This window comes from Coccomyxa subellipsoidea, assembly GCF_000258705.1.
Source record: "Coccomyxa subellipsoidea C-169, whole genome shotgun sequence".
Lineage (NCBI taxonomy): Eukaryota > Viridiplantae > Chlorophyta > Trebouxiophyceae > Coccomyxaceae > Coccomyxa > Coccomyxa subellipsoidea.
In genome coordinates, this window is record NW_005178022.1 from 261,685 (window position 1) to 280,795 (window position 19,111).

The 19,111-nt window shown below is 50.8% G+C and overlaps 4 protein-coding genes across 4 annotated transcripts; 3 read left to right on the forward strand and 1 right to left on the reverse strand.

Annotated features, from left to right (window-relative positions):
• Positions 1-850: 850 nt before the first annotated feature.
• Positions 851-6,853, forward strand: COCSUDRAFT_68048 (alpha/beta-hydrolase; the record flags this gene model as incomplete). Its single annotated transcript, XM_005643332.1, has 14 exons — positions 851-856; positions 1,069-1,152; positions 1,495-1,663; positions 1,926-2,142; positions 2,339-2,426; positions 2,694-2,859; positions 3,187-3,314; positions 3,730-3,963; positions 4,401-4,577; positions 4,953-5,126; positions 5,369-5,462; positions 5,716-5,910; positions 6,279-6,418; positions 6,785-6,853. The coding sequence occupies 14 exons, from the start codon at positions 851-853 to the stop codon at positions 6,851-6,853; spliced, it is 1,941 nt and encodes a 646-aa protein (XP_005643389.1).
• A 741-nt stretch (positions 6,854-7,594) lies between these two features.
• Positions 7,595-10,070, reverse strand: COCSUDRAFT_45008 (hypothetical protein; the record flags this gene model as incomplete). The annotated part of the gene is made up of 6 exons (XM_005643333.1): positions 7,595-7,703; positions 8,033-8,126; positions 8,468-8,656; positions 8,957-9,151; positions 9,457-9,583; positions 9,972-10,070. The coding sequence occupies 6 exons, from the start codon at positions 10,068-10,070 to the stop codon at positions 7,595-7,597; spliced, it is 813 nt and encodes a 270-aa protein (XP_005643390.1).
• Positions 10,071-11,281: 1,211 nt separating this feature from the next.
• On the forward strand, positions 11,282-12,631 carry COCSUDRAFT_54791 (acyl-CoA N-acyltransferase). Its single transcript, XM_005643334.1, has 3 exons — positions 11,282-11,425; positions 11,529-11,715; positions 11,921-12,631. The coding sequence occupies exons 1-3, from the start codon at positions 11,297-11,299 to the stop codon at positions 12,226-12,228; spliced, it is 624 nt and encodes a 207-aa protein (XP_005643391.1). The 5' UTR covers positions 11,282-11,296; the 3' UTR covers positions 12,229-12,631.
• Positions 12,632-15,146: 2,515 nt separating this feature from the next.
• Positions 15,147-16,631, forward strand: COCSUDRAFT_83596 (hypothetical protein; the record flags this gene model as incomplete). The annotated part of the gene is made up of 5 exons (XM_005643493.1): positions 15,147-15,191; positions 15,346-15,433; positions 15,631-15,809; positions 16,413-16,460; positions 16,620-16,631. The coding sequence occupies 5 exons, from the start codon at positions 15,147-15,149 to the stop codon at positions 16,629-16,631; spliced, it is 372 nt and encodes a 123-aa protein (XP_005643550.1).
• Positions 16,632-19,111: the final 2,480 nt, after the last annotated feature.

A 19,111-nucleotide genomic window follows, 5' to 3' on the forward strand; every position in this document is an offset into this window, starting at 1 on the left:
TCCATTTGTCACATCTAGCCTTATAAGTGTGCCTTCCAACATCCACATGCCATTCCAAGAGGACTAGACACATCCGAGTCAACAATTTCCTTGGGTTGCCCTCCAGAGAGATTACCGGTGACGCCTTGTTGCAGTATGAAGATTGCAAGTAACGCAAACATCCACCTCCTGTCCATGATGATATCTAGACCCTTTTAAGCAGTGGACTTCTCGATCTGCCAGCGCAGCACGAGCGATGTGTACGGGTAAGGTGACGCCGCAGCCTGCTGGCAATCCCCAAACGCAGCAGATCGATTTCTTCAATGTTTAAATTGAACGTGCAACAATAAAGCTCCAAAGCAAGTGGAGTATGTCGATCTGCAAATCAGAGCGAATCGAAGGAGAAGTTGCCCTGCAGATGCTCGCGTGCACGTGGACCCTAGCTAGCTAGGGTTTGGGGGCACTTGAGAACCGACCAATTCTCCACTTCCATTTCTCCAATCATGTCACTTTACTGACATGGAAGTAACCACTATACGTGCGCAGGTTGTGCCGAGGCAGCGATCGCTGGTACTCTCTAGATATCACAGAGATCAGGGTTATCTCTACAAGGCACGCCCTTCAAAGTGCCACTGAACACCGCTGGATAGATATCAAACTCACCCCTTTTGATTGTTATTCTAATACTTGGGCGTGTATGAGTGCTGAAATCTGCTTGTTCTTGGTCTTATAGCTGTCTTATCATTTGTCATTGGACAGGCATGTTCTTGGAGATCAGGCTCGCAATTCACATTGTGCACATATGAATGGAGGAAAATCTCAAGAAGATGCCATCTATTGAGAGCATCGACCGAGAACGGTTCAGGCGAGGATGGCGGTGACAAAGCAGAAGAAAGAGTCCGTTCTGGACAGGGCGTCAATGTGGAGGTGATGCATGCACTTGTACATTTTTGTGCTGGTTCCTGAAAATATCACATTGACCAGAAGGTCTGTTCTGGCGCGTGTTGCTGGTCACAGAGTGCTATGCAGCCCTTGTGTCCCAGCATTAAGCAGTTGTGCCTGAAAATCATCGTCGCATTGTCCCCACAGGATTTCAATCTACCCTTGGCAGTTGCTCTGGGAGCCTGCTCCTTCGAGGCCTACAACCTGCCATACCACATGTATGGCATCAAGGTACCCTGTCCATCCATCTTTCTGCTTCACAAAATTCAAAATATGATCTCTTCCATAGCAAATCCTGCGTTCATGCACGCCTGCAGCTGCATGTGGAAACACTTCACATGTCCGTGCTTGTTTCTCATGTCAGATCGTCTCACAAGGACATGCGGCCTTCTTGGAAAATGCCATCCGATACAAGAGAGGCCCTCATGCACGCCAGCGGTGGCAACTGGCAATGCTGCTCATCCGCCTGCTTGTCTCTCATGCCAGATTGGCTCACAAGTGGTACTTCTTCTCTCATCCCTGAGAAAGAAACCAATGAATAAGTTAGTGAGTCATTGTGATTGGGGATGCCAGGAGCTGCACCCTTGTGGAGCAGAGACGCTGTACATGGACCCAGCCTATCTGGAGGAGATTGTGGAGGGCCTCTTGCGCGTGCATGTGAGGCATGCCTTCGGCCTGCAGCCTCAAGGGGAGAAGCAGGAGTGCAACCCATTTGTCACCGTGGCCCTCGGCCCTGGTGCAGGTGCACTGACCACTCTGCCATTTCAGAACATTTTCTCCCACCCCAGATTTTTGACAGATAAAGGGTCCTCTCAGGACTCCTTGTGAGGGAAAAGGAATGCGACATGCTTCCAAGCTCAAGGCAATGTCCTCAAGAAGTGGTCAGTTTGGAAGCCTCATGCATGCTTCAAGGTAGCAGGCGCCACATTGTAGGTAGCAAGGTTTAACGAGTTACAGAAATGTGCTGAGGTTCTGACCAGGGCTTTTGGCATGCATGTGTACAGGGAGGACGCATGCAGTGAAAGGGTCGAGTGATCCAATATGGCGAGAGACGCTATTTTTGTACGTGCGGGATTCAGAAACACAGAGCCTCACAGTGCATGTGGAGCACGCTGCGCGGGAGCCTGAGAACATAAATGTTCTGCTGGGCTACGCTGAAATGAAGGATTTGAAAAAGCTTTGCGATGGGGATGTTCACAACTTGCAACTGGACCTGCAAGGGTGGGTGCATGCATGTCTCCATTTTGCCAGTAAAGCATCCGCCCTTCCTGCGTGGTTATCTATGTCCAGGGATATCCCAGTTTTGCTGTTGCTAGCAGATTGGCCCAACGTTTTGCTGCTAACCTTGGTGGGATAATGTGTCGGTTTTAGGTGTTCGATGCTCTCTTTAGAATCTGATAGGTGGTCTTTCATGCAGGGAGGGATGCAGCGGCTCGGTGGATTTTTCGGTGCGATATGAACCTTGCGAGTACAAGGCCGAAGCCATCGACAGCATCAAGGCCAAGGTGGGCCTGCGCTCTGACTCAGTGTGCTGGACTTTGACATTGCATCATTTCCATATTTCTCTTTTGAAACCATGTTTGAGCTTCTTTCTCGCATCAGAATTTCCTTTCCACTGTCTCTTATTTGGATATCTCCCCCTCATCCGTCCGCTATGGCCTCTGCATGTTCAACACGAAGAGGAATTTGATCACTTGGGAGAGCATCAGGATACTGCACTCTTAAAAGAAAACACCGTTGACGCGCTTCAAGTGCATGGTGTGCGCTGACAGGCGGTGGGGCAAATGCTGATTGATGACTGGGCTCCTGGGAGGGAGGACTGGTTCGATGCAGAGTCAGACACATGGCACTATGAGCCCGGCGAGGGGGAGCGTTTTCCAGGGCTGGAGGAGGCTGCTCTGGGCGACCATGTGCAGCAGGTCCTCTCAGATGCCACAGGTGCTGAGCATGCCATCTGGGCCTTGCAGCTATCACCTTGTCAAGCTTTCTTTGATTTCATGGCAATCTCGCCAAATGCTTTGTAGTTGGATACCAAGGAACTTGCGGCATGGCTGCTCTCTGACCCTTCCAGAATGTGCCCTCTCAGACGGAGCAGCAACCCAATCAATAACCCTGTGCAAATGTGTCAGCAAGAATTACTACTGGACGCTCGTGGAATGGGGGTCCTGATTCCACCTGATCTGGTGGTGGCAAGGTTCTAGGCTTCCCCAATCCAGTCATGCATGGTGTTGACTGTCTGGCAAGCAGATTTGGTGCATGTGGCAGGGAACCTGTTGACTGAGGGAGTGGACCCCACCAGGGAGGAGTGGAAGGCATGGACCTCCTTCAGGGACTCCATCGCTGAGGAGTGGAACCCTGACAGCCTCAAAGCTGTCGCCTTCATCCTCAACAGGGTGCGCTCTTTGGGCTCACTGCATGTGCCGCAGGGGCTGTTTCGACCAAGCATATTGGCATTGCATGTCATTTGGGAGTCCACTTTGGGCTCTGTGGAGGATGTGGCTTCAGCAGTGACTCTGATCTGGCAACGGCAAGGGCAACCTTGCCTTTGCCACTCTACACACTTTGGTCCTTGCTGTACTGCAAAGGACTCTATTGGCAAAATGTATGCACCCGTATACCTATAACATGACAAAGTCCAGCTGTTGCAGCAGTATCTTAAACTAATCAGGACATCAATACCTGCCGCCGAGGAAATGAGCACCTGCATGCATGCTGCTGTTCATGAAGTTACAGGGCATAAAGGGCACTCATCTGCTGCATCTCTGAAAGGCGCTGACACCTCTTGAAGAGTGTATCTTTGCTGCGCAGGCGACCAGCACAGAGGTGTGGATATACCGCAATCAGCAGACGAGGGAGGCGGTGATTGCCTTCCGGGGCACGAGTAATCCGCAGGACATGATGACTGATGCGGCGCTCGCCATGTCAGCATTCAGCCCCGGGCACCGCAGCGGCGGCAGCAAGTCGCCTAATGACGTGGCAGCTGAGCTGTCGGATGAGGAAGTCCTACAGGGGCCGCTGGGCGGCATCTTTGCCAGCATCAAGGTGTGCTGGCAATAGGTCTTGTCATTACTCGTGCTCTGCGACAGTGTCAAGGTATTTGTTGAGTCCTGCATGGGCAGAGCAATCGTAGTACAAGTAGACCCACAAGAGCCGCTGTATGTATCATGAATCTTGTAGATCAGGCATGCGTGACCATCATTCCACCTTTTGTCGGTTGTGCTGCAAGAAGGTGAGCACCTGTCCGTTTCAAGGCCTTTCTACCCAGGCTTCCATGCCTTGATCTATCGGACATCATCAGGCACAATACCCCTTCTGATTGTTCTTTGCAGACCCTGTGAATGCTTAATATCTGAATCACAGATTTTACACCAGATCGCATCTCTTGACATGCTGCGGCGCTGTGCTGTGCTGTGCTGCTCAGTGCAATGTGAGCATCAGATCACATTGCCGAAGCCAACCTGCTGTGCGGTGATGTGCAGAGCATGGAGAGGGTGCGGCTGCCAAAGCTTCCATTTGGGAAGAAAAAGAAGAAGGGGTCAAGGAAAACGCGGCCGCTGAAAGCCGTGCAGGGGTTGAAGGCCTGGGCCAAGGCGCAGTCTGTGATGCTGTACGGAGTGGAGCACGATGAGATCTGGGTGCACGAGGGCTTCAACGAGGTGAGTCAGCATTCTGCTCACTCTCTCGTACTATGGTAACCACGAGTGCTGATCTATAAATTGAGCAACCCCTCAGATTTTTTTTCACATTGTTCCCCCAGAATGTCCCGGATAATTACACTGTGGCAGGCGTCATTTCTTGCGCAAAGATGGTGTAGAAGTCATGCCAGAGAGTCTTGACCTGGCGAAGTATGCGCAGATAAAAATTGTGCATTAATGATGCAATGAAGTGCTGGCCTTGTGCATGTGCATCCGGCTAAGCATCATGCAACATGTATGCTTATGGAGGCTCCACAATGATTATCTCTTGCAAGTGGTAAGAAGTTTTAGCTGTGCAGCTGCATGACATGCATGCAATCTGTCATGTGCGTGCAGGCGTACCAATCGGTGAAGCCGCGTGTGCTGGACATCTTCGATGAGATCATTGGCGAGTGCGTCAACAGCCGCAGCCCCGCCGCCGGCAAATCGAACGATGACAGGTGGCGAGTGTATCTCACCGGCCACTCCATGGGCGGCGCGCTGGCCACGCTGTGTGCGTACGAGCTGGCGGTGAGTCACCACTTACTCCATCCAGCAATTTTGGTCATGCCTAGTCTTGGATGGCTTTTTCATTCCAATGCACACCCTGGCCGTCAAGACAACCTGCATTCACTCCCAGATGAGCGTTGTTGACTGCTCCATATTAAGAATCAAGGATAAAGTTTTGAGGGGAATGGGCTTCAATGACAGACATGAAGACATACAGGTGTACTAGAGCTTATTGACAGAAGTTTCTGCCATGTCCTTTGCAGGCGAGGGATTATGGGAATGTGCCAGAGCCAGCGGTAACAATGTACAGCTTTGGGCAGCCCAGAGTGGGCAACCTGCCGTTCTCCTCTGACTACGGTACCGTCTATTCAGTGTTCTTCGTTGCTATGCCACATCTTTAAAATCAGTCTATGTGCCCCTCTGACCATATCACCGTTCATCTGGCTTGCCTTGGGCATTCTGGTCATCTTCCAGAAGAGAGCCTCACAGGCGGCATGCAATTCCCTTTCAGCTGAGACAAGTGCTGCAAATGCTGTTATTGCCTTCTAGCAGTGCAATACAAAAATGTATGTTTGGTATGAGATGGTGTGTTGCATGCATGCGTGCGCAGACGAGGTGGTACCGGACAGCTGGAGGGTGAAGAATGCGAACGACATAGTCACGCGCGTTCCCTCCCTGCTGGGCTACCACCACATCGGCGTCGAGGTGCAGATGTTCCCTGACGGGCAGCTCACAATCTCGCGCGAAACCTCCGACGACCTCCGCGAGGGCGCCTTTGCAGCAGACATCATCCCTAAGATCAATGGTGCGCCAAACGTGTACTGTCAAGTTCCGGGGGATTTGTTCTGTGCATGGCCTATCTTTATAATCTGCATTTTGTTCTTCTTTAAAAGCGAACCATGTAAATGGCTCGCTTGCTGGTGTCCCTTTCACAATGATGGGCATCATCCTCAGGGTTGTAGTATCAATTACCTGCGGATATTTGCTATTTGCGCTGCTCTGGAAAGCACCCTCTGTTGACTCGGTCACACCCACACATGACTTGGAAAGAGCCTGCTTCCCGCCCCTTGTCTTACAGATGGGCCTGAGCAAATGACCACAAGTCTCCAGCTGCATGCCTTGCCTTGTTTTGGAAACAAAGTTGACAGACTTGGTCCACATTGGTGAGCGCAGAGGGGATGCTAGGGGACGATCCGAAGGCCAAGGAGGAGTTTGAGGCGCTAGCAAAGGCCGACATGGAGGTGTGGAAGAGCATCATGAGCGGCGCTGCCATCATGGAGCACATGGAGGATAAGTACCACGACATGCTCAAGGTGAGGCCTGCCCTTAATTTGGTTTTAAGAGATACAAATGAGCAACGAGAGATACAAAGAGAACAAAGAGACATTGCAAAATATGGAATTGGAGGACTTAGAGTTTTGGCGTATTTCTTTGCAATGCCACTCGATGACTTACCAAGCATCCAGTATCTTGGCAGAAGCAGGCATGCAGCGTGCTTGTGGTGTGTAAGCCAGGGAGCACCACTTTGGAGTCAGAATTTCAGGGTTGGTACTTTTTTTTTGCTGGCTTTATTGGTGCAGGCAGAACAGGTTGCTGCTTTGAGCATGCTTTTCAAGCTTATCTGCCAGGCGTGTTTTGTAATGGTGCTAATTTCAAAGAGCGGGTCCACTTCTTTGCAGAAATGTGTGGAGAAGCGCGATGAGGGCGGAAAGCTACCAGTGAAGAACCTGGCTGAAACAGGGGAATAAACTCTATTTACAGTCTGGTATTAAGACGGCGATCATATTTATGTGGTTGAAAATTTCTTTGCTACAAATTTCATCTTGCGTTTGTGCATTTTCGGATTGTCATCGTTCATTGAAGAATTTGTCTGCCGCACTATTATTGCTTTGCCATCTGATCTTGAGCAGACAATCAGAATTGGATCAGAATCTGCAGCATCGCTTTGGTTTGGGTTCAACATTGCTCTCATCATGCTGAGATTTGTTGCTGTGCATTGCATTCATAAAATTAGTGATTTTCCTAAGTATGTGGTCAAGAGACAATTGCATTCTTTGATCAAAGAGATTTCTTAGGGGAGGTTCCTCTGGTTGGATTGAGAGGTGCGTACAGGCAACTGCAGAGCTTATTGACAGGACAGATGCGGTGAGCCAATGCTAGCTGCATGCAGGTCATGACATGAAGCAGAATGCTGACGCTGACAAAGGTGAACAAAACAGGACAGAGGGCACACGTGAAAGGCATTGCCAGCAATATAATTAGTCAGGAACGGCCGCCTTGCTTTGCAATAAATATTAAACCATTTAATTAAGTAATCAACACAAAGTGGAGTTGTATCAGTACTGATCATCGATCAGCACATGCCGTGATCTATCACATCTCACATCCGTGCAGTCTTAGTATCAACAGAACATCGCATGCACCAACTTAGGCCCCTCAAGTACAGTACATGCATGGATCAAGTGATCATCAAGCGCTTTCGCCGCTGTTCAGGACAGCTTTTCAGTCAGCGCAGCAGCGGCTGCCAGTCCACTGAGGATTGCTCCCTGCGCACTAGACTCCCGGCAGAAGTCACCGCAGGCCGCCAAATCCAGCTCCCTGTTCAAGATCAGGCCGCCCACACCATGATCTGGTCAGCTGCAAATTTATATGTGTGTCAGTCAGGTTAGCAGGAAAACGGTGTTCCCTACTTCCACCAAATGCCAAACACAGCAGCGTGCAATACATCATATTTATATGTGTCACTTAATTTTCCGAGCCATCACAGGGAGACTCAGCTGTGCAGGGCTATGCAGATCTTTCTGAGGGAGAGCTTCAAAGACAGGAGGCTGTACACCGCAAAACCCACTTCAACCCAGAGATCACAGCATCTGAATACATGGGGGATTTATCCCACAGTGCAAAAGCTGTCTGAAGGGTTGCCGTACCTGTCAATCAGGCAGGCTTCCTGCAGAACGCTGGCCTTGAATCCGCCGCCCCAGCGCTGCGCATGCATATACACCGGCACCGGCTTCTCCGCTCCTGTTGCACCAAACTGCCAGTCTTGTCCCAACAGCATGATTTCAGCACACCACACATCTTCTGTCGTTCAGTGACACCACCTCCCGCCACAAAATCTTTCGATGGGGCAATTGTTGCAGCCTGTCTGTAAGATGGCGCAACTTGAAAACACTTCCAGAAAAGTTCCCGGGATGGGTGATTTGGGAGAAAGCAGCCTATGTGAATCTATAAGCGCAAGCACAGCAGGCTGCTGAGCAAGACACGGGGTGGTCTTTAATTGATCTGATAACTTCCCCAGAGACCTTTGCTCGACAGCTTGTACAAGCACCAGAATCTAAATTACAAATCAACCTGGGTGTCACCTGAGGAGAAGGGCTGGAGCACCCCCCAGAGGGCGTCCCAGATGCGGGGCGCCAGCTCAGACAGGTACTGCTGACTCTGCGCCACGTATGCGCCGTCCTTAGTCAGCGGTGCCTCATCCAGCAGCTGGCGCGCAAAGGCCTCAGTCGTCATTGCCACCCAGCATTCCAGATTGTCCTCACGCTCCCTGCCTGCACACCATTTTTTCCCCTTTTCAGGTGTAGATTTTGAGCGAACTGAATAAGGCCCCTTCACTCCAGCAAAGGTCAGAAGCCTCAGTAAGCAGGTGTCATTCTGGAATGAACTGGTAAAGCAGATGATGTCCTGTGAAATATCCTCTTCTCCATGTCTAAGATCTCAGGCTTCTCAGACGAGGGCAGTGAGCCAAGCAGTCTTCATGCATGCATGCACTTGAAAAATCCCGCAAAGCATGCAACCTACCCACCACAGCTTTTACAAGTGGCCGGACAAAGATGACGTGAAGGCCTGACCTGGTTTGGAGGAGTCTCTGGCAACCCACTGGATGCCATCACTTCCAGTCACCGTCGCGCCGTCAAAGGGAGCATTCACAGCGCGGCTGTCAAGGCACACCATGAGCGAGAAGACTGGGCTGGCAGTGACCGTGCCCATCTGCTGAACCATGGGCGAAGCCTCTGCCCCACCCAGTTGGAGCGAGCCGGGAGAACCTGCGCGCATGCACATGATTTTCGATAAATAATCCAAAAATGCACAGAACGCAGGCCTCCTTGCAGAGGCGACATCACCAATCTTGTGACCACAATGATGTGGTCGCAGAACCAATCAGGATTCCACCCATTCCTCAGGAAGCGTGGTTCTATGGAGCGGATGGAGGCCTGGTAGGTCATACAACCGTGCCATTGGAAAGCTTTCAGAGATTTTAGGTAAGCATCACTTCCCTGCTTTCCTCGAATGAATATTTTGAGGAATTAATTAGCATTTCAAAAAAGTCAGCAATGTGCAGCACACACACTCGAGCGCATTGTCATGATGTCCGCCAGCAGAACAGCGCCGTGTGTTGCTGTTGCAGCAGCGTCCTCGCTGCCTGTGACATACTGCAGCTTCCACGTGCCATCCTCAAGCCTCCTGATGCCCTTGACCTGCAATCCAGGGATACCCAGCTTCGTTCTTCTCACCATCAGTCATATAGGCCTTTGCACATGGGCGGTGCAAGCTAGCCGTTGCTGGACCTGCCATTGCTCTGCCAGCTCACTTGGCTTTCTGCACTTCACGCCAGGACTACAGATGAACCATAATTTCGCACCTAGATAGATAGATCATATTATCAGCAGCATCTTAACGCGCTAACACCAGCACCCTCCTGCAAAAGGGCCAGTGGGAAATCAAACGCCCCATTGCCCAAGCCAGGCTCGTCTTGTGTACATCCCTGCTACACATGCTGCAGCAGCTTGCCCTACCTAGAGGTCATCTGCATGCAAAAGGACAGAGAGTGACATAAGCACTAAAATGCACCTCATTTTTACCTACCTTGCTGCCCCAGTGTGAACGCAGGTTGGGGTTGGCGGCCAACCCTTGGCAGACAGCGTCCATCGAGGGAACTCCCACGTAGATGTCCCCAGGACCCATAATACCGCAGAAGCCACTTGTGCTAGCTGCCTCTCCTGAGGCGCTCCTCTGGGTAAAGTCACCTGAATCATCCAGGCTAATAAGTAATGCATGCAGCGTCTGACACAGGAATGTCATTGGATTGCCAAGCTTATAGAAATGGCACAGGGGATGGTGCATGGATGTACACAATTGTACACTGATGGTGTGAAGATAAATTGCCTAAGTCGTGGAAGTTGTTGGGATAGTGATACCTGTTGCAGCATCCAGCAAGCCAAGCTGTCCTTCCCACCGCCTGACAAAACCTGCAGCAGGTCACCTTGGATCAGGTCGTGTCCAGAAGAGAAGTGCCAGAGCACAGGGATGCTAGACAAGAGAAGCCTGCAGAGATCAGACATGTACAGCACCTTTACGTTGCCAGTCCTCCATATGCTCCAAGCAGGCAGGCTCAGATGCTCTGATGAATTGGCAGCCATGGTCAAATTGCATTGAGATCCCATCTTTATCCACTCGGCGTGTCGATGACCTGCCTCCTGCAGGGTAACTATGAGTGTCAGTACTACTGAGAACGCATAGACACTCGGCACGAGGAAAAATAGGAGTCAAAATCAGTCTGTTTGTCACGAATAAATTGTCCCTGACCTGGCCCACGTCTGCCCATGTCATAGACGTCAACACCAATGCCCCGTTGAAGCAGAGCATCAGCAGCAGACAATCCAGCCAACCCACCTCCTGTCGCGAGTTTCAAACAGTTTCAAGCTAGTTTACTGTACCGAAAAGAAGAACACATCTGGACTCACTACAAGAAACTTATGGGCCACACAAACTACAGATGTCCTGTTTGTAGTACCTATAACAGCCACACTTCTACCCTGCGGCATGGCTGACGCTTTTTTGGCTAACGATCGGCAATGTTGAAGCGTGCACACACGTGAAATCTGCCTGCTGAAGAGGATTGAAGCACAGGGCATGGGACTACAATCTTTGCGGCAGGCAGTGCTGCTCTACGGCAGATGACATCAACTTCGTCTCTAGAAGCCTTTGTTACAAGTTTTCAATTTGATCGCTGCTGTCTCGCCTTGCTTGCTTGCGAAAGGCCCCAGCGATGACTGATTTGCCAGTCAGGAAAGAGATTTGTAGCTTCCTCCGAACGGGAAGCCGGGCAATCTTACGGCATTTCAAAGGCTGTAGCTTAACCAGCAACAGCTTGCTCTCATCAAGTACAAATATATCGTCAACTTACAAATATGGCCAACGGCGACATTAACACCAACGGTTACACGCTCCGAGTGGCGCGCACAGCCCAGGATTTCCAGTCGTTCCGGGAGATCGTGCTGGACTTCCACCATTTTCTGAATGTTGATCTCAGCTTTCAGGTGCATACAAAACACTGTTAAGTACCAGTATTGCTTATGATTGATGGGTGCAGAAATTTTGCTAATTGGCAAGTGCCCCTCCTAACACATCTTGTTGGTGCAGAACTTCGAGGGGGAGATGGCAGGGCTCCCCGGTTGCTATGCTCAACCTGATGGAGCCATACTCATCGCCTCGGTGATGACAGAGTCAGGGTCCCGAGATGCAGGTGCAGTTGCTGTGAGGCCACTGCCCGAGAAGGCCAAATCCTGGCAGAGCATAGCAGCAGCAGCAGCTGCTGCAGAAGACTCAGGTATTCAATGCCCTTCTGCGAATATAATGCATACAAATATTCGCAGATCGTCTGGGGAATCAACAGAAGAGAAGAGAGATACAAGACATACAAGGCGTTGCGAGCGCCGAGTAGAGAGAAGGGGCTGCCTCGTGGCGCATATGCAGTGCTACTGACATTTCGGTATTTGAAGTAGGACAGGGCATGAGAACCTCGTGTTGCACAGGTACCAGCAACGCAGGGGAGAATGGCTCAGACGGTGAGGTCTCTCAAGGGTGGCATGGCCGTATCTGTGAGATGAAGCGCTTGTATGTGAGGCCTGAGTTCCGGGGGTTGCAACTGGGAAGGGTCCTGTGCGAGGAGCTTATCAGGTTGAGCAGGGAGATGGGCTATGATGAGATGGTGTTGGACACTCTGGACAGGCTTAAGAGCGCTGGAAGGACATATGAGAATTTGGGCTTTGAGCAGTGTGGGCCATATTATCACAACCCTCACCCTGGTGTCATTTACTGGCGGAAGAGTCTGAAGATCTGACAGCAGTGCAGTTGAGCATCGTGGACAAATTGACAAAATCGTGCTTTGGAGCTGTTCAACCAGCTGTCAATTTCGGCCTTTTGATGCCGATATGTGGTTTTGAAGCTGCATACGGTAAGTCCTGCTGCATCAATATTTCTCGCAAGTTCTTTAGTATTGCATGTGAATCCGAGCTTCCAGTATTGGGAAGAAGATGCCGCATTGCGCAGATCCATGAATTAGTTGCTTTGATGGAACAAACATTAGCGACCCTTGGATGCACATTTGCATCCATGCCATTATTTTCTTGCAACTGAGAGATGGCAGCAGCTCAGCTGCAGCATTTAGACACACTGTTGGCAACCTGCCCATCCATGGCCAATTCAAAGCTTAAATCGGGCGGTTTGTGTTAACAACTTGACGCAATCTTTTAATACTTAGCAGGCACGTTTGTTTGAAAGGCAATATTACCATGTGTGCTGTTGGCATCATACTGGACAGATGTGTGCGCAGCATGCTTGGGTTTGCGCAAGCCCGCAACAGTGCCATCAGTGATTGGCGGCCAGTGCCCAGCTGCCCTGCAGGGATGGTCCTATACATGAAGGGACCGTATGTTCTGGGAGAGGGACTGCAACAAACAGATCTGGCATCAATATTTTGCTTCAAAATGTCAGTATAATGCACATCTCACAGCAGTTTTTAGCCAGCGGTCCCACAAGCCTGGTGCATGGAGCCTAATCTGGCGAAGGAAGGTCCAAGTCTCTGGGACCATCTTGCTAAGACGAGATGCTACTGCGGCACTGTGAAGTATTCTTCTACAACTTTGCTTGATCAGCGTCGCCGTCCTGGATGTCGACCATCCTGGCCGTTACAGGTGCTAGCCCGCTTGTTAGCCAATGCCAGACCACTTCTCTGCTGAAACTATCCGTGTCCAGTGACGAGCATGCTGTAGAACTTTCTTACTCAGATTTAATTAAATGGCGCAGGCCTGGGTATCTCATCGACAGGATCGGCATTGCTAAGAAAAGGTGGGGCCTTGGCATGTGATCGTGAACCCTGATCTTAGCATATACCTGCCCAATCCTGGAACTTTCACTTGATGTGTCCTGTACTTCATTACTAATGCATCAGTTCTCAATGCAGTTCTATTTCAGCTAAAAGCAGAAGGAGAGAACGGCGATGTCCACACCTTTGAAAAACCCTGGTAAGTCCTCGTTCAGGCATCTTCTCCAGGAAAACTGCCCTCAGCCACAAAATGTGTTTTTTGCTAGCTGTTATGCCTTCTCTAGTAACTGCAGCTTCGCTGTGCCTGGGCTGCTGTGATCCAACTGCCTGGCAGAATCCATCGCTTCTATTTGCTCCTGCTCTGTGACCAAAATCCCCTTGTCCTCCTACCCTTTGACATCCTAGATGGTCTTAGGGACATCATTTTTCATGAGCAATAAGACTGGCTAGTTGTATCGTATCGCGCAGCATCGACCTATCATGCATCTGTGCAGGTTCACGACATTTGAGTCAGCCTTAGCATGCCTTGTGAGCCTGCTCCTCTACAGTGTGTACCAATACCTTGCCCAGTGCTGGCGATGGAGGAAGCCCAAGCAGCTGACAGCTACTCAAGAACCGCTGCTCAGCGACAGCGAGGTAATGGCACCACAGCGACTAATTGCTCTTGACATGCATGCATGCAGCAATCCACGCTTTGACAGAAGGCCTGTGATGATTCCATTCTGCTTGTTTCGTCCAGACAGCGCGTGCAAATGGAACATATTGAGATGCAATACACTGAGAGGAAGTAGGACATGGCGCTAATTTGTGTATTTATTTCCCAATGCGCAGGATAAAATTGAGAAGGAAGCGGTACCATGCAAGAGAAAGAGCTCTTGGAAGGAGCTGCTGATGCTGGCGTGGCCAGGCTCCCTCAACGTGATGTCCATCATTGTGCAGGGAATGGGGCTGCAGTACATCAGCGCTTCTGTCTCACAGATGATCTCAGGTGTGATTTTTGATTATGCGCTTTTTCATATCGTAGCTTGCACAGGTGCTTGGTCACACAACCTTCAGAAATTGCAACATGTAGGATGGACAAGAAGGCAATGTGTCATGCAGGGTCTTGTATCATCTTCACGGCCGCCCTCTCAGTCCTTGTGCTTAAACGGCGTCTGAACTGGCTTCACATCACAGGTGAGCTGCTCTGCAACGCTTGCATGCAGACCACATTTTGTCTGGCACCATGCAGACTCCTACTTTCTCTCTTCACCATGATCTGTGCCGCATATGCGCAGCTCAGTCCTGCAAAGCAGTCCATACTCATACATGTAACATGCATGTTAATGTCACATACTGATGATGTAAGCTTGCTTGCAGGGATTGTGCTTACACTGATGGCGGTGGTGATTGTGTCACTGGTCAACTTAATCTACCCACCCTCTTCGTGCCCCCGCTCTGACCCGGCCTGCATGAGCGCGCATGGGCCGGACCCCCACAGCAACGGCCACCACATCCTGCTGGGCATCATGCTCACCTTAGCTGCGCAAGGCTTCCAAGTGCGGGCACACACTCATGCTATGCTGAAATAAATCGTGCATCGCTTTCTTGCAAATACGGTGATGAGGCCTCAAGCTGATGGATGTTAATACTTCTGGCACTGTTCTGGTTTTACTGACTTTGGAGCACTAAATCTGCATGTTAGTGGTCTTTCCTCAGCCTCACTGGACTAGCTCTCCCATTAAAATGCCGACGGCGGCCCTTCACATCTACATGCATTGAACTAGGTTCCAGCTGTCACTTTCTGTCCTAGTGGAGCAAGGTGGCTGCGTTCAGGAGAGTGTCACCCATGACTAGCCCTGAGAAGTCCCAAGAGGTCATTGCAGACACTGCATGGGCTGGGGTGAAGTAAATTAAAGATGGCATGTAATCTGGCCCAGGCAGTGCGGCTGGTGATGGAGGAGCTGCTGCTGGAGAAGATGGTGCTGCATCACATGGAGGTGTGCTCCTGCTATCCAGAACATCCGCAAACATCAAGCTTCACAAGTGCATGCATCGGGCCCTGTGCTCGCAAATGAGCCGGGATGTGTAGAAAATGTCCTGATCATTTTGTGTGGAAAGCCAAAGGAGGCTCATACGGTTGTGGGGCTGCAGGTGCTTGGGTGGGAGGGTCTGTGGGGGACATTGGGCATGGCGGTCATTGGGATGCCCCTGGCATGGTTCCTGCCTGGAGCTGACATAGGTCCGCTCAACTCCGAAGCCAATCCTTACCTTCGGCTATGATTGAGCCCTACCAGTGAAAGAACACTGGCTCCATATTGCCACTGAGCATCAGCAGTATCCTGGGCTTTACACAAGATGAGGCCATCCTGACTGCCCTATACTGTGCCGTACAGATATTCAACTGCATGCAATTCCCCTGTTGTGTAAACCCTGCAGGGGGACGCGAGGAGAACACGGTGGACAGCGTGCTGATGCTGTGGAACAGCGATGGACTGAATGCGGTCAACACGCTCTTCTTCTGGTCAGTCGTGGGCCTCAATGTGTTTGGCCTCATGGTCACGCAAGTGCTGGGCTCCGTCTTCCGGGCAGTCATGCTCACAGCGCGCACCGCCTCGGTGAGTCACCCTTCTCAGTGTCTAGTCAGGGTCACCTCTGATCTTAAAGTTAGGCGTTTACCTTTTGATGACGGGGCCTAGCTGTTACCAGTGATGTTCCCTGCTCAGCCATTCTGGCTCTGCGCGTATGCATGTTAGGGTCTCCTACGGGGTTCCCTCTAGTGCATTCTTTTTTTTCTTTTTTTCTTTCGTTCTAGGCGTAGTACCCCTGGTCTAGTCTGGGTATCACATCGATTGGGAGGTAGTTGCTGCAAAACCCCCTGCTACATTTATTTCCATGTATTGAGCTCCAGAACATCTTGAAGAGCAAAAGGGTATGGGTGACGTACATCCCTGCTGAGTTGCGCTTCTTCTCGTTCAATTTACCCTTGCTACCCATAGTTCATTCATGTAAGGGAAAGCACTAAGGGTGTGATTCTCCTATCCACTGTCACCCAAGCCATGCCTCGGACAATTTGCAAGAAAAAGGATCAGAAAGAAAAACGAAATGCTGAGGCTGATGAGGCACGATAGGTGTGGGCGGTGGACTTATTGCTGTACGCAGCGCTGCCGGCGGATCTGAATGTGGGCGAGGCATGGGTTAGCCCCGCCTCATGGATCCAGCTCCTGGGATTCTCCCTGCTGCTTGCTGGCACCATCATCTACGCGCAGGTGGGGCCACCCTTTTCCTCAGCTATTCTGCTTGCCGGTAGTGAAATTTGAAATTGAATTTGAATTTGAATTAAAATTCTTCCAGGTCAGGTTCTGCCCAGGGTTCAATTCATTGAAAGACACTTTTTGTGCAGCCTAGCTTCTGTGTCGTCTGCCAAGGTCAAGGCATAATGATTGTGCCTGAAATAGCAAATTTCCTGATGTTCAGTCACTCATTCTGCTGGAGAATGCCTTCACAGTCTGCAGAACCGGTACAAATGATCACCTGATAAATTTTCTGTGCATGCAGGGGTCGAGTCCATCCGCGCTCACAAAGGAGGCAGCAGAGCGAGAGGGGGAATTCGAGAGGGAGAGCGTAACAACCGCCCCCGGCGAGCCGCCGCCGCCAGGCATCGGTCTCAAGCGGCAGAGTATCGCCAACATTCGACCCCTGTACAGGTTTGGCAATTTTTTCCCGGGCTGTCTCCTGTGGTGCTTGTTTCCGTGAGAGCGTGCAATTTCACACCAAGCTAGCGTATACATCTACCTGTTCTCACTGCTTGCACATCAGAGCAGAAGTTTAACATCCTCACATCAGGTCACATACTCTCCAACTGCAAAGTATGCGGAAGCAGACAAGTGACACTGTCACTGGCGATCTTATATCAAGGATACGATCACAGTCACCATTAGTTCACATATATGCACTCTCGCTGTAATGCCAAATGTTTTCCTCTCTGTATGCAGTTTTTACATTCCCCAGTCGCGCTCCGGCGGCGTGCATGCGATGGCGATGCCTATTCCTGGCGCGAGTTTGGAACGCACCACCTCCCTGCCCACAACCCCGGAGCGAGTTTACGAGCCACGTACGTACCTGCACCCTGACCTGCATTTTGTTCTTCAGCTTAAACGCTTCTGTTCCGCCGCAGCAAATGTTCACATGTGGCACTCCTGGCTTGAATAATTAGGGTCTAGGGTGTTAAGGGTTCTCGGCATGGAATGTGCGCATGCCCTTGCTTTAATTGATTCTGTGAGGATGCAAGTCTGTGGGCCACCTGGGCTAGCATACAGTGGTTAATGTCAATTTTACAAATAATACACTTCTTTAGGAGTGCACTGTGAGAGATGACCTTGGTGCCATAGACCATGCATGTGGCTGGTGAAGAAATAACCACAAAAAGGAAAAGCAAGACTAGATTTGACATTACTAGTCGTTAGGACCACAGGATGTGTACCGTAGAAAACATTATTAAAATAAACACACTGTGTTGCAGCTGTGGTGGATGAGCTTGGGGCACGCTCAAGCCTGCCAGCCAACCTGAAGGGCCGCCTGCCATCGCGCCAATCCCTTCTCAACTTCATGTCTCGGCTGAACACCGGCCAAGACAACGAAAGCATCAGCTCGGTGCGCCCACGCTGGTCACTCTGCCAAATTTTGATAGCTGGGGCTCTAGAGAACGCGTGGGCTTATCTCTGTGTCACTGTCGGCCATAAGGCTTAAGATGACGTGCTGAGCGAGCTGAGAAGATGCCTCTTACAAAACGCGCAGCCGGGATGCTTCAATTGGCTCCTGGCTCGTTCTGTTAGGCTGGTGCTATGAAATGCTGCTTTCGGGCCCACCATCATTTTACTGCATGCGCAGCGGCACATCCGCACAGCCCCGAATTTGGGACGGTCCCTCTACTGGGTTCCTCAGCAAGATCTGACGATTGAGAGTGTGTCTGCAGGCCGAGGGGGACCTGCCAGCTGGCGCCTCGCCAGGTTTTGTAAGGACGCTGACTCACCGGTCCTCATGGTTCCTGGACCGCGCCCTGGTGAGACCTCCACTACTCTGATCAACATGTTGCCTGCATGTGTTGACACATGGCAGATCTGTCACTGAAACGAGCTGCCCTCACAGCACGTCATCAGGTTTGCAGTAGTAGTACGAAAACTGTTTGTCCAGAATGCATCCATGGATGGCGTGTGCAAAATCAGTAGTTCATGTGATCAATGCAATAATCGTGTGCCATCCTCCCACTGCTAATTGCACGCGACGCTGAGTGGCAGAGCCTGTCTACGCAGGAGGATGCGCAATATCAAAGACCCAACTCTAGAACAAGCTCGGGGGATTTGGAGGCGGGGCCCTCGGGGACGTACAATGGCGCAAACCCCTTTGCGGCCGCCATGGCGCGGGAAGATCTGCGCAACCTTAGGCCCATCCTAGAGGACGACGGCCGACTTTCCATGGATGCCCGCAGGAGTTCGCATGCGCTCGAAGCCGAAAACGTAAGTGTCTGTAAAATGCATACTTAGGCCATCTGCAGATACTGTGCATGCCTAACGATGCCTGCACGATGGGATGCATGCTCGTGTGTGTTTAGCTCTGCTAAGTAATTTTATCACGTCATAATTAAAGCTTGCCATGTGTCTATGCATATGCTCCTACTCATGGTCCCGTGCCAGGCCATGCCGGCAATCTTTTTCCTTCCTTAGGTTTCCCTTTCCACTTGTCAGGCTGCACACTCACGAGAGTGCAGCTCTGGGCAAGAGCAGGGAAACCCAAATCAATTGATATACTTCAGAATGATCTATCAATTGCCTAGTTAGAGGCCTTTAGGCAAACTGGCAATGGGTGGATGAATTCATTTGTGGAGCTGTGCCTGTGCAGGACGGTGGCGAGCGGCGGCCGT